The sequence below is a fragment of the Dipodomys spectabilis genome, unplaced genomic scaffold, assembly GCF_019054845.1.
Source record: "Dipodomys spectabilis isolate Male_0828 unplaced genomic scaffold, ASM1905484v1 ptg000009l, whole genome shotgun sequence".
Lineage (NCBI taxonomy): Eukaryota > Metazoa > Chordata > Mammalia > Rodentia > Heteromyidae > Dipodomys > Dipodomys spectabilis.
In genome coordinates, this window is record NW_024870686.1 from 31019769 (window position 1) to 31038198 (window position 18430).

Sequence of the window (18430 nt, forward strand, 5' to 3'; positions counted from 1 at the left end):
GCCAAGTTTTGGATCTAGCTCTCAGAATATACCTATATTACTTATTACATGACCATGACAAAGTAGTGTGTTGATACACACTCAGAGTTCTATCCACATTTCTTATCAGCCTTGCTGAATACCATATGGAAAGATGTGGTTTGCGTTAAATTGGTTCCTCTTCTGAGGTTTCTCACACTTGCCCTAAAACCAAAGCACGTCTCTGTTCCTCATCTTGCTCTGCCTTTGAGGAGAGAGCTGCAGACAATCCACAACCACATTGCAATGTCTGGGCCTGCCCAGAGATGCTGTCTGGAGCTGCAGAATTACTGAACCTGTGGCCCTCGGGTGCCCTGGCTTCCCCACACCCCTGCTTCCTTCTAACCTGTGCTCCAAGCCTCTCTCAGGCCACTAAAAGTAGATGAATTCAGCTTGTCCAGGATCCTATAGATGTTTGTGATCCCAGCGTCTGTTTTGGTTGCTTGCTTTTCAATCCCAGTGCTTCTGCTTGGCCCACACATTATTAGGCTGCCCAAATGCAGGCTTTGCAGTCATGAAGACTGATTCTGAATCCTGATCTCAATGTGCAGCAGCTAGCTGATCTTGGATAGTTACGTAACTCTCTGAGCTTCAGTGGCCCCCCTATACACAGTGTAGTGTAATATATGTAAAATGGTGTAGCGTGGTATTTAATGAGAGATAGGATGTGGGCATACATCATTCAGGAGCGACATGGCCATAGCTCTGGAGACCCAGACCATCCTGCCATCCAGAATCGTCTTTTGGTTTCTGAGTGAGCTGGAGGAGAAGAGAGGAGAGTTTCTGAGAGGCGGAGAGATGGAAGATATTATCTGAGACACCAAGGCCAAAGGTTGTAGAAGTATAGTAGTATTTTAACCACTATACATAGATTAGTTTCTATTGTATTTATACTCAGCCCTTTGTATCTGTGGATTGTATATTCAGGTCTTCAACCAAATCAAAAATATTAAAATCACATCTGTAGTGAAAATGTATACTCAGTTTTTCCCGTGCCCTCATTCCCCAAACAATATACTCGAAGAATTATTTACACGATATTTATGCTGCATTGATATCATCAGCAATTTAGACATTTCTGACCTTCCAGGATGCGATTCCAGATATCTCCTGGATATCTTCTTAAAAATGAAAGTAGTTATTTATTCTACATTCCCAAACAGCTAATTATTACTCTCCAGGTTTATTTTCTGAATGTCACTATTTCTGCCCATTACCCTATTGTGCTTCCAGCTGGTGGTTTCTAAGTGTTGGCCTTGGCTGGGTGTGGTGGTGCATACTTATAATCCCAGCTACTCAGGACACAGAGGCAGGAGCACTGTGAGTTTGAAATCAGACTAGGAAAAGGTATCATCAGATCCGATTTTGAAAATGAAATTAATGATGATGATGAAAGCACTTGGGGGCATGGGCCAAGGGGTAGAGTGCTTGCCTAGCTGGCTCAAGGCCCTGAATTGAATCCCCAGTACTATAAAGTATTAGCCTCACATTTTGTGTCTTAACTTGGATCCAGCCTTATTGTCTTTTTAGGATTTTCCATGTAGAATATGCATTTGCTGAGGGGATCTACCTCCTGTGTGGCAGTCAACATGGAATAAGAATCCATTCTATAAATAACCTAGTTAGTGTCTGGCTGTCTCTCTTGGAGGAACAGCCCCATCTCTCTCATCCCTGTATGGCCTGAGCATCAAATTCACTGTGCTGAACTTCATTCATCATCTCGGTAGGAAGCCCAGGGTGCCCCAGCTGGTACACTCCATTCAGCTAGCATGCCTCCTGCCTTCCTTTCCCACCTGCAGCTTTTGAGAGTCACGTGGGGTCCCTTAAAGAATGCCTCCAATCTTGTTGCTTTCTGAGCCTGTTGAAGGCCTCCCGGAGGTGAGGAGGCTGAACACCAGATGATCAAGCTGCCCATCTGAGCATCTTATCTATGATTTCTTAATTATCCTCACCTGACTCTCTCAGCATGCACTCTGGTCCCCTCCTTTGCCTCTCCTCTCTACTTCTAGTTCTTTTTGTTCCTTTCCTTGTTACCTTCAATCCTCAGGGCTTACTCTCCCACCCTGGAGCTGTCCCTGACAGCTGTCCCTGCTATGGTGTTTGGACATGGTGCTCAGAGGAACATTTGCAAAGCGTCATCACTGAACGGCCAAATTTCGGAGTTCCTTCTCTTTGTCTCCCCTGGGACACTGGCCCTGACCTCTGTCGATGTCATTCTCCTGCAGTCAGAGAAATGTCCATAGGGAGTTACTTAGATGAAGTTCGAGAAGATAGACATAATAAAATTATTAGCTGCCCTGAGAGAGTGTAATGAGGGGAGTTTTATGAGCTATGACAGCTCCTAAGGGTAATGAGCCATTGAGCATGCCCTGAAACAGCCAGAGCTGTGAAAGGCTGGCCCCAAAGCCCACAGGGATCTGTCTTCTTTCCTTACCTGGATACCACTTCCTCCATTTCTCTATGCTGGAAACAAGGTCAGGTGGTTTCCTTTTAATGATACTTCTTAACCCACTTATAATTTTTACTTATGCATTTATTTTGCTGGTCCTAGTGCTTGAACTCAGGGCCTGGGTGCTGTCCTTGAGCTTCTTTTGCTCAAGACTAGCGCTCTACCACTTGAGTCACAGCACCACTTCCGGCTTTGTCTGAGTACTATTTATTGGAGATGAGTGTCACAGATTTTCCTGCCTGGGCTGGCTTTGAACCACAATCTTCAGATCTCCACCTTCTGAGTAGCTAGGATTACAGGTATGAGCCACTGGCACCCTGTTTCTGAATCCTTTTTATAATGAAGACTATAGGAATATATTCTACCCCCTTCATTGGTTTTGTTTAAATCTTTCTCAGGCTACACAAGAGAAGAGCCAAAACAAATATAAAGCCGGCCTCTGAGCAAATGGTTCTTTTTCTTTTTCTTTTCTTTTCTTTTCTTTTTGTTGGTCTTGGGGTTTGAACTCTGGGCCTGGGCTCTTCCCTCAACTCTTCAGCTCAAGGTGAGCACTCTACCATCTGAGCCACAGCACCACTTCTGGTTTTCTGGTGGTTTATTGGAAATAAGAGTTTCACGGCTTTTCCTGACCAGGGTGGCTTTGAACCATGATCCTCAGATCTCAGACTCCTGAGCAGCTAGGATTACAGGCATAAGCCATGGGTGCCCAGCTAGCAGCTGGTTCTAGTAGAGCATCCTTACACTGATCTATGAAATGGGTTGACAGTGTGGAGACTCTTTCAGTGGAAACCTTTCTCTGCTTAGTAGGAAGAGAAAAAAATGCCATGGCAGTGTGGGTTTCTAACCTGCATGGCGGAGAGTGTATTACAGTTGGCTGTCCTATTTCACACGCTCACTATCACTGGCAGGTTTAGGGTCTTGTCTAGAAACATCTTGGGACCACAATGGCATGTGTAAGTCTACCCCAGGGCATTTAGATTTAGGGACTGTGCCTCTGAACCTCTCTAAGGCAAGCTGGCTCTATGTGGGGTATTTCAGGAAAACAGGAGCTAGAATGTAATACAACCCTGGTCTCAGACCAACTGTAAACATGGGTTATTTAAGTAGCTCCTCCAAGTGTCACTCTACCTGGTAGCATTATCTTCTCACAAGCTGGTGTGAATCTCCAGGCAGCCATGTAAGTAAATAATGATAGCAGCTCACCTCTGTTGAACTCCTAGTGCATGGCAGGCAGCTGGGGAGGGACTTAGCATCCCAGCTTGCCTTCTTCTCCCAGTAGTAGATGGTTGGATTCCCATTTTGCAGATGGGCAAATGGAGTCCTAAAGAGAGAATCATTGGTCCAAGCTACTCAGCTGGTAGGTAGCAGGGCTGGGATTTGAATATAGCCTGTCTGACTCTGAACATATGCTTTTCAACCACCCATGGCACCTATACTAATGGAAATATCAGGCACTTAATTACACAGCTGTGTAATTCTGGATTACAAGGATTTTTAGACTTCCGAGGTTGTGCTGTCAGATGCTAGCTTCCTGATCCCGAAGGGATAATGCAGATCATAAAAAGGCTTTCCTCCTGGACTCACCATCTTCAGTGATAAGATGAGCACATACAGCCATGCACCAGTGGCTCATGCCTGGAATTCTAGCTACTCAGGAGGCAGATATCTAAGGGTCATGGTTTAAAGCTAACTCAGGCAGAAAAGTCTGTGAGACTCTTTTATCTCCAATTAATCACTACAAAAACTTGTGGCTCTGGTGGTAGAGTACCAGCTTTTAGTGCAAAAAGTAAGGGAAAATGCCCAGGTTCTGAGTTCAAGCCATAGTAGTAGCACATGTGTGCATGCACACACACACACACACACACACACACACACACACACACACACACACACAATAAGCATATATAAAAACAAATCCCATAATATTTTAAAACAAATATGATTATTGTCACTGCTCTTTGCTGCCATTGCTGCCTGTGACTACTGCTTGATACTGAGCGGGGTAGAAGAGTTCATCTCCTCTCCTCTCCCCCCCAGAGACCTTCAATAATCATTGCTGGAAAGAATCCATATTCCATAAATGAAGATACTTACTCACCTCAAATGTTTTGCTTTGCTTACAGAGAATTGCAAATCTGTGCACTGGAGACTGGGCGCTGATAAGGAGGTGTGGGTGTGGGTGATGGGCGAACACCATCTGGATAAACCCTACGAGCTGCTCTGCAGCGAGATTACTGCGGAGAGGGCGAGGCTGAGAGCCCAGCAGGACGCAGAGGGGCCCAGGTAAGAACCTGCACACCATCCAGGCACCTGCCTCCTATTAAAAGACCCTACTGAGATGCCTCTTGGTTCGAGTGGGAGAACGAAGTAGGATTTGAGGTTGGCAAAAGTCCTGGTCGATCTCTCTGGAAAGTGTCTTCAGAGTTTCCGAGTTTCTTCTTATTCCCACAGTGCCAGTTCAGGTCTCTGTGTCAATCATGTCTGACTTCCCAGTGCAGCCCCAGTCAGCTGGGCGTCAGGAAGGTCTGTGAGAAGTTCAGGCCTTCCAAGAAGATGGCTCAGATGAGAGCACACGAGTAAGCAGGCTTTCTGGTCTTCTGCTTTTCAGACGCTGGCAGTTCAGAGAGGATCAGGGAGTTTCCTCTAGGAGGCAGATTGGCAGATCCACGATGCAGGCTAAGAGCTGTGGTTGACTTGTAAACAATTCACTGGGCCCAGAGGGGGAACCTATCATCCTGATGCATAGAAGAGGTGAAATCTGAAAGATAAGTTAACTGTCTAGCCACAGAAGGTCAGGAAGGAAAGTGCAGGTGGATTGCATAATTTGAATGGTTCTTTGGAGCCTAATAGCATCCTCTGAGGGCTTGGGGTACAGTTGGGTGAGTGGTAGAACACCATGTCCTGAGATGCCTTGAACACCAGATGTGTAGGATTCCGGAGATGGAGGGGATTTTGAATAGGGAAGTGATATAATCAGCTGGACATAGAAGAAGGTGACTCATTGGGGATATTGAGGCAGGCAGTGATTTCCCTTTGCTGGGTGGCCAAGGTGACCCCTGGGAAGCCACACTCCATCATGGTGCCCTCCACTGAGCTGGTGAGTGGAAGCTGAAAGAGATTTGAGTACCTCTTTAAGTCTTGCAGCCCCTAAAGGCTGGTGCTGACATCTGCCAACTCCTGTGATCACGATAAAGGGAGTATTTACCAACACATCACAGGAAAGCTGTGTGTTCTAGCAACCTAGCTCCATCTAGAAGTTGAGCAGACCTGTGTCTAAATCTTGCCCTGGCCCTCTGGGGTAGGGGTGGGGTGGGGTGAGAGTCCTCAACAAGTTGTAAGATTTCTTAGGGGCCAAGAATAATGCTTTCCCCACAGAGCTGTGGGAAGATTTCAGTCCTGTTTTTGCAGTACCTTGAGGAGGGCCTGGCACCTGATGAAGCACGGTAGTAAGCAATGTATTGTTTTTGAGTGTAGCCACCTGCTTTGGAAAACCTATGTTGAAAATTTGGTGGGTTTTTTTTTTTGTTGTTGTTGGTAATGGTACTTTTGTTTCTTTTCAGAAAAACTCAGTCTGAAGAAGTCAGCAATAGCGTGAAAACACAATCACAGTATCCTGGTCTGCAAGCACTAGATAAGTCAGAGACTCAGAACATCTCTAAGAAAGCAGGAGGAGGGGAATCCGGACAAGGAATTAGACCAGTACCGACCCTGGGAGAAGAAAAAGCTCAAGTGAGTGTTACGGATCAGCACGAGTGCACAGTTCCACCTTGGGGCTGGGGACAGGGGCTGGAGTTGTCAGGGCTGTTGAGACAAAGGTATCCATACCCCAGGCTATCAAAGCAGCACTTCTGGGAAAAGTGCCTCCTGCCTTTAGGTTATTTTGGGAGAACTGAGTCATCTACTTTCTCACACAGAACATTTTCCTTTTCTTGGGATTGAAGGGACTACGAAAGAACTCTAGGAATCAGATTTGGCGTTTGATAGCCATTCCGGGACTTTTTTTTTTTAACCCCATCATAATGTCTTCCGTAGCAGGAATTGGCAGTTTCTATTGCCAGTAGCCACATAGTGAAGAGTGCAGGGATGTTTTTTTATGGGCTTTCTCAAGTACACACAAATGAATGCGTACAGCTGTGCTCCACAAAACCTGCGTGCAGAGGCCGGCAAAAGATGGGCAGGTGCGACTTGGCACATTCTTCTATCTATCTATCTATTTATTTATTTATTTGTGGACTCCAAACGTTGGTATCTTTTTGATTTTATAGATTTCCACCTGTGATTGTGGAGGTAATTATTTCTTCAACACCGTCAAATTTTAGACTCAGAGCTGGTATGACTCCCTGAGGGTCTGGCTGGCTTAGAAAAGCTCAAGCGTTATTTGCTGCATAGATTATGGTTAAGGAAGAACACGAGAAAACTGTATTATAAAGTACTTTGTTCTGCAGGAATGTAATTACACTGTGAATTCACAGAGGATGTGTGGCTGTTTGATTTCCACTCAAGTCCTCAGCTCAGCATGAAGGGTGTGTGTGTGTTCTCCATGCCTATGAGGCTGTCCCATGGGGACACAGTAATCTCTGTCCTGCCTACATCCTGCGTGTGTTAGTACTCTAATAATTAATGTGGACCAAGGCTTAGGCTGTAGCAAAGCAAGTACAGATTGCTGGGTGTCTCATGTGATGCTCACTACTTTACGAATTAACCCCTGCTTGTCCATTTTACAGGTAAGGAAACTGAAGTTAGGTATGGGCAAACAACCTGCCTTTGGTGTTCTTCAAACTCAGGTCTGCAGGATTCCTAGATCACCCCTTAACTATTAACTCTTGGGCTGGATGCCTCATGTCTAAGTGGGATATGAAGAAGTTGTATACAGATTCACCAATATTGTTGGGCACTGGTGGCTCACACCTGTAATCCTACCTACTCAGGAGGCTGAAATATTGAGGAAGACAGTTCAAAGCCAGCCTAGGCAGAAAAGTCTGTAAGATGCTATCTCCAAATTACCCAGTGAATTGACATACTGGAGGCATGCATGGCTCCCATGGTAGAGTAAGGTAGCAAGGTAGCTGGGGAAAGCTAAGGCCCTGAGTTCAAATCCTAGTACTGGCAAAAAAAGGCTTAAAATATATAGCGCCAAAGTAATTATAAATTGTGTTGTATGTGCTGAGGTTACCTGAGGGCTTTCCCCACATGCCCTAGAGATACCCCCAAGTTTTGCCAGATTCAGTGTGTGTAACAACACATCCCCCTTTAAAAGATCTCTAAAATGAAAAAAGAACAATAAACTATCCTAGGTTTATTTTGTGCTTGAGTGGTAGTCTCTTCCTAGTAAATACTTTTCAAAAGTAGGACAAAGGAATAAAATAGAAACTGAATAAATACCGTGATGGTTAGTCTCAAAGCACATCAAAGATATGATAGGGATATTGGACCTGTTCCGTTCCCTAGACATCGGCTAACGGGGTTGGATGGAAAGAGAAGGGAGGGGAAGGAGGCATTTAGATATGCGGAGTATGCAAATAACCAGGAGACAGATTTTTATATTTTGCTTTTCATCTTTCCCCTGTGTCAGGGACCTGTCAGGGTCTCCTGTGGTGCTTACTGAAGTTCACTGTGACAGCAGGCTGCTCAGGAAGGAAGTTCATCTTCACAGTAGTGCTAGCATTTAAATGACAAGTCACCTACCATGTGTGGAGCTCACTTCATGGCAGATTGATATATTTCTTTTTCTTTCACAGGAGGTTGAACTCAGCCTCACGCTCTCACTTGGCTTTTTCAGTTAAATCTAATGCTCTAACACTTGAGCCACATCTCCACTTCTAGATTTTTGCTGGCTAATGGGAGATAAGAATCTTATGGATTTTATTTTTGTCCAGGCTGGCTTTGAATCCTGATCCCTAGATCTCAGTCTCCTGAGTAGCTAGGAGTACAGGCCTGAGCCACCAGCCCCAGGCTCTTCAGATGGATATTTTTATGGTCACCTCTGTCACTACAATAAGTTGATTAGCATCCCCCTCTCCCAACTCATGTCTGCTCACAATGGGAAATTATCTGGAAATAGAGCTTTGCGTATATAATTAAGAATGTCAAGATGAGATCATTGTGGATGGAGGGTAGCCTTTAAATGGAATGACAGGCATCTTTGTAAGAGAAAGCCAGAGGGAGATTTGAGAGATGAAAACAAAGAAAAGAAAGCAAGTGAAGATGGAGCTGGGGAGGAGGTGGGTTGATCTAAGCCAAGAGTCACCAGATCCTAGAAGGGTCAAGAGAGAGACCCTTCCCAGGGTACTTAGAAGATGCTCAGGGTGCCCAAATCCTTGATTCTAGATCTCCAGTATCTGAAAGTGTGAGAGATTGAATATCTGATGTGTTCAGCCATTAAGCTTATGGTTATTTGTTTCAGGAGTTCTAAAAAATGAAAAATTACTTTTGTGTACAGTTTCTCAGAAATGTTGCATCTCGCGGTCTCAATTATAAAGTAGTTATTTGTATTGAGTAAAGACTATTTTGGAGAGACTTACACCCTTTCTGAGATACCAGAAAATAACTTGAACCTGGACTTCTTCAGTTACCCTATTAACTCTTGAGTTTCCTACTTACACAAAGGGAATGTATAAATTGTCTGTGAGACAGAATGATAGCGCAGATGATCACATCCAGAGCTCTATACCCGGGTATACATCACTTCCCATTGGAAAAGGGGACTTGCCTGTGGGACAGAAGAGAAAACCCTTGAGATGGGCAATTGCCTGGAACTAATGGGGTGTCCCAGTTTCACTACATCAATTCCTTAAAATGGAAAAATCTGTTCTGGTAGAACCTGAGTGAGATTTGGCTGTAGAATAATGGGAAGAGAGATCATGACACTGTTGGTTTTGATGAAAAAAAGGATCACATGTGAACCAAGGAACAGAGGCAGGTTCTAGAAACGAAAAGACCAGGATTGCTTCCCAGAAGTCTTCATAAGTAACACAGCTCTGCCAACACCTTGAGTTTAGCGCAGCATGGTCTCTGACCTATGAAATGGAAGGTAATCAATTTGTGTTTGTTAAAACCACTGAATTCATCGTGATTTATGACAGTATCAATAGACAATGTCATAGATTTTGTGATGAGTAAATGAGGTACAAACAAGTAAAACCTGGTATAAAGCTTTTTCTCTGGTACATAATTCACATCAGGTATTTGGTAAGCTCACTCCCTGTTCCCCTACAAGAATTTTAACTTTTTAATGTAGACAAGCCAGGAGACTAAGCCAGGATGATTGGCTTCCTCCATTTTTTCCCATGGGACTTCATTTCCCATTGTGTACTAGGCATGAAGGAGAAAATGGTGATATGGAAGCAGTGGTTGGCTGGAGAGGCAGGGAGATGCTTTCCCTAACACGCAATCTCGAAGGATAATAAGTGATCTGAGGAGAGGAATGAGTTTCTCAGCCCCTATTCTCATTCTCAAGTGGTTGTGGTGAACAGAAGCTGATCTTATATGTGTGAAAGCATGCAAGCTGACTTAGAGTTCATGAAGTTATTTCCTTTCTCATACTGTTAACAATGAAGCAGACAATGCCAGTATTTGCACTTGTTTTGTGCAAATGAAGAAATCAATGTTCAAAGAGATTGTAAGATCTGTCTTCAAGATCTCTTCAAGAGATTGTAAGATCTGTCTTCAAGGACTGTCAAGTCTTTGTTTTGCTTATCTATTTTGGTCCACATTCTCCATCACAAGATGAAATGCTTAGAAAACGACTTACCACCTTCCCCAGCCTTCTTCAGAATTCTCTGCTGGGAAATCAAGGCTAGAGTGCTGACACACATCCAGCACCTCCCCAAAATGGAATTGGATGGCTGAGATGATTCCTTGTAAGTTTTCTTCTAGTTGTAAACATTCACATCTGAAACCCATACCACCTGAAGCCTGAGCAGAAAAACAGAAGTAGGGTTTCTGTAGAGTTTTCTGGTGGACGGACTATTTGGTGAGGTCTACGCAATTACCTAAAAGCAGCAGTTGGGCAGAGATGTGATATGCAAGTTCAAGGTTAGCTCAGCATTATTTTTGTGATAAGAAAAAGTGACACATTCTTCCATCAAGTAACAACCCTGTCTGGACCTGCCTTCTACCAACTCACAAACTTACTGCTTAGGACTGGATGTGGGGCTCATTCCTGTAATCCCAACTCCTGGGGAGGTAGAAGAAGGAGGATTATGGTTCCAGACTGGCTTGTGCAGACAAGTTCATGAGACCCCTTTTCAATCAGAGCAGCGTGTGCCTGGCATTCTGAGCTACATGGGAGGTCAAGATTGGGAGAATGGAATCTCCAGGCCAAGGCAGGCAGAAAAGTCCTCATCCAAACTCCATCTAAACAGAGGGAAGATGGACTTAGTGGCAGGCATCTGTATCCCAGCAGCAATGGGATGTCTAAAGCACTCCTGAGTGGAAGTAGGACCCTATCCTAAAAATAGCCATTAAAAACAGGTCTGGAGGCATGGTTCAGCAGTAAAGCACCAGCCTAGCAAGCAGAAGGCCCCACATTCAAGCCCCAGATGAAGAATTAAAGGGATGCAAAGATGCTGATGAGTGAGGCCCCGTGTGAACAGGCTCCTGTGCCTGGGGGAAAGGAAGAGGAGCTGGAAGGACCCTCTCTCTTCATGACCCCCCTCAATGTGGTCAGTCGTTGGAAAGCCCTCAGCGTGGAGGAGATGGATCCGTACTAGTGCAGCTGGAAGGATGGCAGCGTCTGCCAACTCAGAGATGAGCCCCTGCGTTTCTCTGTTTAGGTAATTTGCAGTCTGGGAACTCATTACTCAGGAGACAGACTGTCCTTGCCCCCGAAGGCGACCTTGAATAAACCAGTGTCTGCTCACTCATAGATGTTATCTCCAGAGGATTATTCCACTAGTTTTTACAGAATTTGGCCTTCAGAGTCGGCCACGAGGCTAAACAAGAGATTAAGCAAGTTCAAACACAAACATCTGGTATTCAAAGCATTGCAATAAAAATTTTTTTTAAAAAAGAAAACATTTTGCAGCCAACAGACCAGAAAGCCTCCACCAGAGTCTTCCCTGGACCCATGTTTAACCGCAGGCCCCACCCCAGCCCGAAGAAACAAAATGCCCCCACTTCCTCAAGACGCTGAAACATTTTTTGGTGGTACTAGGGTTTGAACTCAGAGCCTTCCACTTGCTAGGCAGGTGTTCTACCACTTGAGCCATGCTTTTAACAATTAGGTTTTAGGTAGTTTCCTCAAGGTTTTGCACTGGCTTGACGTTAGACTGATCCTCACACCTTGGATTAGCTAGGCAGCGGGGCTTATAGTTATGCCCCATTGCTCTTGGTCTATTAGACTAGGATCGTGGTGTTGTTAACTTTTTGTCTAGATTGTCTTCAAATTGCATTCCTCTTCATCTTGCCTCTCAAATGCTGGGATAATAGGGATGAGCCACCATACCCAGGCCTCTCATGATTAGTTTTAAAAATTGGTCATTTCTCTATAACATGATAATGACACACTCCCCTTAAAACATATATTTTAGTTGTAAACTTAATGTTGAAACCATGGTCATGATCAGTTGTGTTTTATAAGTGTTGTTCTCACTCTCAGCCATTCTCATTAGTACATAGCAATTAGAGAGTTATCTGTAAGATGACTTTAAGATGTAATGAAAGGCCAGGTGTTGTAATCCCAGCTAATTAAGAGGCAGATATATGGAGAATTGTTGTTCAAGGCCAGCCTGGGGCAATAGTTAGTAAAAGCCCATCAGAACAAATGGGATGTACATGGTGGTCCATATGTATAATCTTAGCAACAGCAAAGAAGAGGCATGGGGAAAAAATTGAATGCCCTTCCCAAATAACTGAATAATTGATAACCAAAGCAAAAAAGGGGGTTCTGGGGACATGGTTCATGTGGTAGAGCAGCTTCCTAGCAAATGCAAAGCCCTAATTTCAAGCCCTAGTAATATAAAAAATAAAGTTAAAAACTTCTTCTTTTCTACCTCCCTTCTAAATCAAAATTAAACTGTCTAGTCTGAAGCTAGTGGTTTCCCCAAGCTGAGTCTTAATTGTTTGCTTTTATAAAGAAGTGATCTGGAAGTGAGCATCAGGCCACATCAGACTGTGTGGAATTGGTTTGGGTCACTCGTTTGTCTCATGGCAACCAAACAGTGGGGTTTTGTGTAGCTTGAGCTCCTGTCAGGTGGAAGAGACTGTTGCAGGTGTAAAGCCAGGCTGAGCCCTGAAGCTGGGTGAGTAGTGGGGCTGAGAAACCTGCATCCATGCCCAAGTAGACCTTGAGCCCAGGTTAGCAGACCCACTGTGGTGCTGCCAGTGCTTATTGCCGACAGTTGGCCATGGCACCAATCTCCAGGTGGTCAAGGAGTTGGGTGCCTTTATAATAAGGAACCTTGTTGTAAACAGCACAAGGAAATCCATTTCTGAGATGTGTGTGTTTGTGTGAATGAGTGTATGCACATGTGTGTGTGTCAGTACTAGGGCTGGAACTTTAGTTCAGGGCACTTTCCTGTAGTTTTTTTGCTCACAGCTGATGCTCTACCACTTGGAGATAAAAATCCCACATTGGACTTTGAAGTGTGCTACTCAAATTTCAGCCTTCTGAGTAGCTAGGATTATAGGCGTGAGCCACCCAAGCCTGCCTTTTTCTCCTTTATATGAAACAATTCCCTTACTTCTCCTGCTTCTCTTCATGGAGACAGTGCAAGGCTGGCCTTTGGAGCTCTCCTATCAGAAAGGCTTTGCTACAGCAGCCATTCCGGTCTCCACATTGTGGGCTGTTTTTTGCTCTGTCTGCTGTTTCCACACCGCTTTATGCGGGGCTGCCAGGGAGTGAGTGCAATAGAGGCAAACTCACCCACGATAACAACTCCATGTCTCCAGTGTTCACAATACACTCAGATGCTAAATAGATGAAATGTTATTTACCACTATGCCTTTCAGTCTCACATTGTAGTACAATCTGCCCGATTGTTAAGCTGGAGGATCCAGTAGTCTCTGTATATAAGTTTTGCTGAGAACAACATTAGAAAAATGGGGAAAAGATTTCCTCAGGCTTCCATCATACTGATTGGTGTTTCAGTAAAATCATGGGATGTATTTTCAGTAATAAAATTTAGAGTCCTGCATTTCATCTTCTTAGTCCAGTTGGTCATAGGAACCTTTCTCTCTTTCTCTCTCTCTCTCCCCCCCCCCATCTATGTCTCTCTGTCTTTCCTCATTATTCTTTATTTTTTCCATTTTAGAGGAAAAAGCTCACTCCTAGGAGACCCAAAGGCTTTACCTTATAGTCATCTTTGAGAAATTTCCTCTTAAGTAAAATGGTTGGGAAGATGATGATCTTTTTAGTTATGTGGGTAATGAGATGGGTGAGTTATATAGATCATTAGTTTTCACAGTACTTGAATCTATCTTGATCGATACTAAAATTAGATCCCATATATTTTTAATGATTAAGAGAGCACTTTAAGCCAGGTACTGGTGGCTCATGCCTGTAATTCTAGCTACTCAGGAGGCTGAATTCTGAGCATCAAAGCCAGCTAGGGAAGGAAAGTCTATGACATCTTATCTCCAATTAACCACTAGAAAACCGGAAGTGGTATTGTGACTCAGAGTGGTAGAGCAAAAGAGCTCAGGAACAGAGTCCAGGCCCTGAGTTCAAGCCCCCTGACTGACAAAAAAAAAAAGCACCTGTTAATTGTGAGTCCTAATAATTGCGAGTCCTATTCTCTCTGCTGGGAGAGGGTGTGTCCAGGTGGTGGAGAGCTAGGCTGATGTGTTATTTGCTCTTGTGAAAGTTATATTATAACCAACGTTTCTATTAAATAATATCTTGTATTTAAGAGGTATAGGAGAATAAAATGAGTGAAAGGTACTTTCTTTATAAATCCTTAATTACAAATTAACTCATCATTTTCTTCTTTCCCACAAATTTCTACTAATAATGTTGTGTTTATTAGAGATAAACATTGGCTGGCTTAGTTGAAATAAAAGGCACTTTGGTGTTTTGTCTGCTTGCATAACTGGCATTTTAAGCAAAATGAATATTAAGTTAAAAGCCATAATGAACATTTTTTACCTGTTTTAAAAAGTGAATATAATCATAATGATCCTTTTTATTTGACACTCTGTGGGATAAATACAGTTAGCAGCCATGTGGTGGTGATGGTGCCCAGGGCATCTATTCCTAACCCACTGGCATCTGTAGAGGAATTGTGACACCTCTATGCTGAGCAGTGTGTGTGTGTGTGTGTGTGTGTGTGTGTGTGTGTGTGTGTGTGTGTGTGTGTGTGTGTGTGTACACATTGTTTCTTGGCTGATCTCAATGGATTATACACAGAGATCTCACCAGGTTCTTCATTCTGAGTTGGGTATCTGTAGTAGGTCCCCTGGCTCCTAATATTAGCTTTCAGTTTCTCTCTTTATTGTTAGTAGATTGTACATAAAGACTCATAAAAGTGTTTTGCGTTAACTGTCCCACAGATTTTTTTCTTTCGAATTAGTACATATGAATACTTCAAAGAAATTCCATGCTAATAATTCCATGCATGCATACAGTGTACTCTGAGAAAGGTCACTACCTCCGTTACATTCCTGTTCTTCCTCCTTCTTTGTTCCCCCTTTTTCAAACAGTTTGGTTGGTTTCATGATCTCCCATAGATCTGTAGTGGCTGCAGAAGTTTGTGCAGTGCGGCAGGTGGGAGATGATGGCAGGGAATACTCCGAGAAGACTTGAGTCCCCGGCTCTCTGGCCAACTAACAGGCTACCTTACCTCTTTGGTAACTGGATAATACCCATTCTGACAATGGATATGAAAGTCAAAGGATGTAGTAGACTTGAAAGTGCTTTTCAAGCCAATTGTACACCTGTAGAGGTAGCTCTTCTCCCTTGCTTTTGTGTGGTGATGACTTAAGAGTGTACTTATCAAATGAGAGCTCCAGAGAAGGTGTGGTACCATCTCTGGGAAACCCCTTCATCCTTCCTCTGGGAATGCTTACATCAGCAATGGAATTTCTGTGTCTCTTTTTCTGGTATTGGCATCATAGTCATCACTTTTGAGCCCATTAGTCTGGTGTATTTCTTTTTTTTTTTCTTTTTCAGTCCTTGGGCTTGAACTCAGGGCCTGAGGACTGTACCTGAGCCTCTTTGTGCTCATGGCTAGTGCTTTACCACTTGAGCCACAGTGCCCCTTCCAGTTTTTCCTGAGTGATAAAAGTTTTATGGGCTTTTCTGCCCAGCCTGGCTTCAAATTGCAATCCTTAGATCTCTGCCTCCTGAATAGCTAGGATTATAGTAGTGTGCCACTGGTACCTGGTTGGTTGGCTGATTTTTTTTTTTTTTAATAATAGAAATTTGTTTTGGATGACATTATTTTCAGTCTATTGACTGAAAATTCTACTTGGTATAGTTCGTGGATCTTTAGATTATCTAAGTAAATTCAAATGAACTGCTCTAAGTAGGTCTTAAATTCTTCATATTTAACATTTTAAGATAATGATAAATCTTGGTTCACCTTGAAAAGCAGATAGTGTGTTTTCTTTTTATAATAAATTTCAATCCTATGGTACAAAAATGGTGCAGGATTTACACTCTGCCTTAAACATAGTAAAGTATTTGAGCAGAAGTATTCAGCCCTGAGGTGGTAGTTAAGCAAATCAATTTTATCTTAAAATACTTCTACTCAAGAACCAACTTGTGAACTTTGGTTCTGAAAACAGAGCTTAACATGTGAAAGACAGAGGAAGTCTGTCGCCTCCTACCCTGCAATGGTTTGCTTCAATTCACACTGTCTGGCACCTTGACTAGGCTTAGCTGTGGGTTGTTTTTGGAATATTAATACCTCATCACATCTGGTAAGTGCTAACACACTGCCTGTGTTCACAGTGCCAGTGAAGGAAAAGGTACGTGGTGATAAGAGGAAGGAAGTTAAGAAGATTCTTAGAGAGCAGGTGGTAAGAAAACAACGTGTGTATGCCCAGCAGATGTATAGTCCTAGGAGATAGAATAATTCATGTTGGTTACTAAACCTACATGAATTTTTCTCCATGCGTATGACATTCATTGGTAAGAGATGGGATGGGGGTATATTTTGCAAAATAGACAACACTTTTCAGAATAAGGTCACTGTGTCAAATGTCTGCTAGCCTAATGCTAATTTAGGAAATGGGATGGTTGGAGAGCTCAAAAACAGAGCACAGTCAGGTGCAACTGACAAAGTCCTGGCTTAGAAATCTCTTGTTGCAAGGGTGTACTAGTGAGCTTTCTGTAACCAAACTCTGAGATAATCAACATCTTAAGAGAGAAGACTTGTTTTCACTCACAGTTTTAGAGATTTTGTCGGAGATCACCTGATCTGGTTGTTTCAGGCCTCTGATGAGGTGTCGACCGCAGCAAGAGCACGTGGTAGAATAGAACCAACCTCCTGGCCAGGCAACTGAAGAGGCAAAGAAGGGGCCATTGTCCTATAATCTGTCTTGAGGGCACACCACAATAACCTAAAGAACTCCCACTAGGTCTGGCCTCTTAAAACTTAGCACTACCTCAAGGGCTCTGCCTTGAGTATGTGGGCCTTTAGGCCACATTCTAAGTCCAAAGTACAGAAATAGTCCCAGGTCCTCTGATTGCCCAAGTGTAGCTAGAATATCTGGAGCTTTGGCTAGGACACTTAAGGAGATATCAGAGAAAGGTAGTTACCTGATGCCTAGTTTTCAACATACAAGAAACTGATCCTTTTTTTTCCCCCCCAAATAATGCCTTACTTCATAGGTCTTAGATCAGTGAAGAAAGAATTTTTTTTTCTGATGTGTGGTTTTACTGTGTAGCCAGGCTGTCTTCCAACTTAAGGTCCTCCTGCCGAAGCCTCCCAAATGCCGGGATTATAGGCATGCACCAACATAGGCTTCATCTTGGATTCCTGAACAGACTTTCACAAAACCTGTTGGAGTAGTTCATGAGTCAAGGAGCTATTAATGTACTGTTCTGTTTTAGATACAGAGTAGCTAAGTGACCTTTTATCATAATAGAATGAAAATATAGTGAAAGAGAATATGTTAAGTAGTGATTGGGAAACAGATCCATTACTGAGCCAGGTAATAAGCCTAAGAAATTGCCTAACCCAAATCTCATTTTCCTATCACTATAATGTCAACATAGTGGGGGGGGGGGAAGTATGAACAATGGCATTAACTAGCTGAGACTGAGAATGGCAACAGCTCCTTTGAGATTCCGTTTCCTCATCTGAAAAGGGAGCATCATAACTTAGGAACTCACTCAAACGGTGGCCATACCCATGGCTGGTCACCATGAGTAGAATTACCGTTCATTGAACCCTCCTCTCCCTCCTGTATGATGAACATTCTTTTTTTTTTTTTTTTTTTTTGTCGGTTATGGGGCTAGAACTCTGGGCCTGGGCGCTGTCCCTCAGCTCTTCAGCTCAAGGCGAGCGCTCTACCGCTTGAGCACCACTTCCGGTTTTCTAGTGGTTTATTGGAGATAAGAGTCTCACAGACTTTCCTGCCCAGGCTAGCTTTGAACCGTGATCCTCAGATCTCAGCCTCCTGAGTAGCTAGGACTACAGGCGTGAGCCACTGGCACCCAGCTGATGAACATTCTTGATAGAAAGCCAGGATATTGGGGACAGTTTGGCCAGCTAAGGCCACTGAAATTTTAAAACTATATTGTAAGTTAAAACACAGTAGAAGTTAATTTTTCTCTTACAACAGTTCAGGGTGGGTGTCCTGGCTCCAGAGGACCACATAGTCCTCGAAGACCTCAGAATTTTTGTGGTTCTGTTATCCTTAGTGGCTACTGTGACCTTTGTAGCTTGTGGAGGTAGAAGTAGCCTAGAGGAATGTATGAAGGAGGTTTTAAGGGTCCAGATGGAAGTGACAAATGCCAGTTCCCACCTATATTCCATTGAAATACGTTATTGGCCTGGGCGCAGTTAATTGTAGGGA

General features: G+C 43.5%; 1 protein-coding gene across 4 annotated transcripts in view; it reads left to right on the forward strand.

Annotated features, from left to right (window-relative positions):
• Sh2d4a (SH2 domain containing 4A) overlaps positions 1 to 18430 on the forward strand; it is a 43908-nt gene that overhangs the window by 10358 nt on the left and 15120 nt on the right. For all 4 annotated transcript variants that reach the window (XM_042700246.1, XM_042700230.1, XM_042700256.1 and 1 more), the window contains exons 3-4: positions 4591 to 4750; positions 6028 to 6196. In XM_042700246.1, coding sequence (XP_042556180.1) covers positions 4591 to 4750; positions 6028 to 6196 — 329 coding nt within the window. The remainder of the gene's footprint in view (positions 1 to 4590; positions 4751 to 6027; positions 6197 to 18430) is intronic.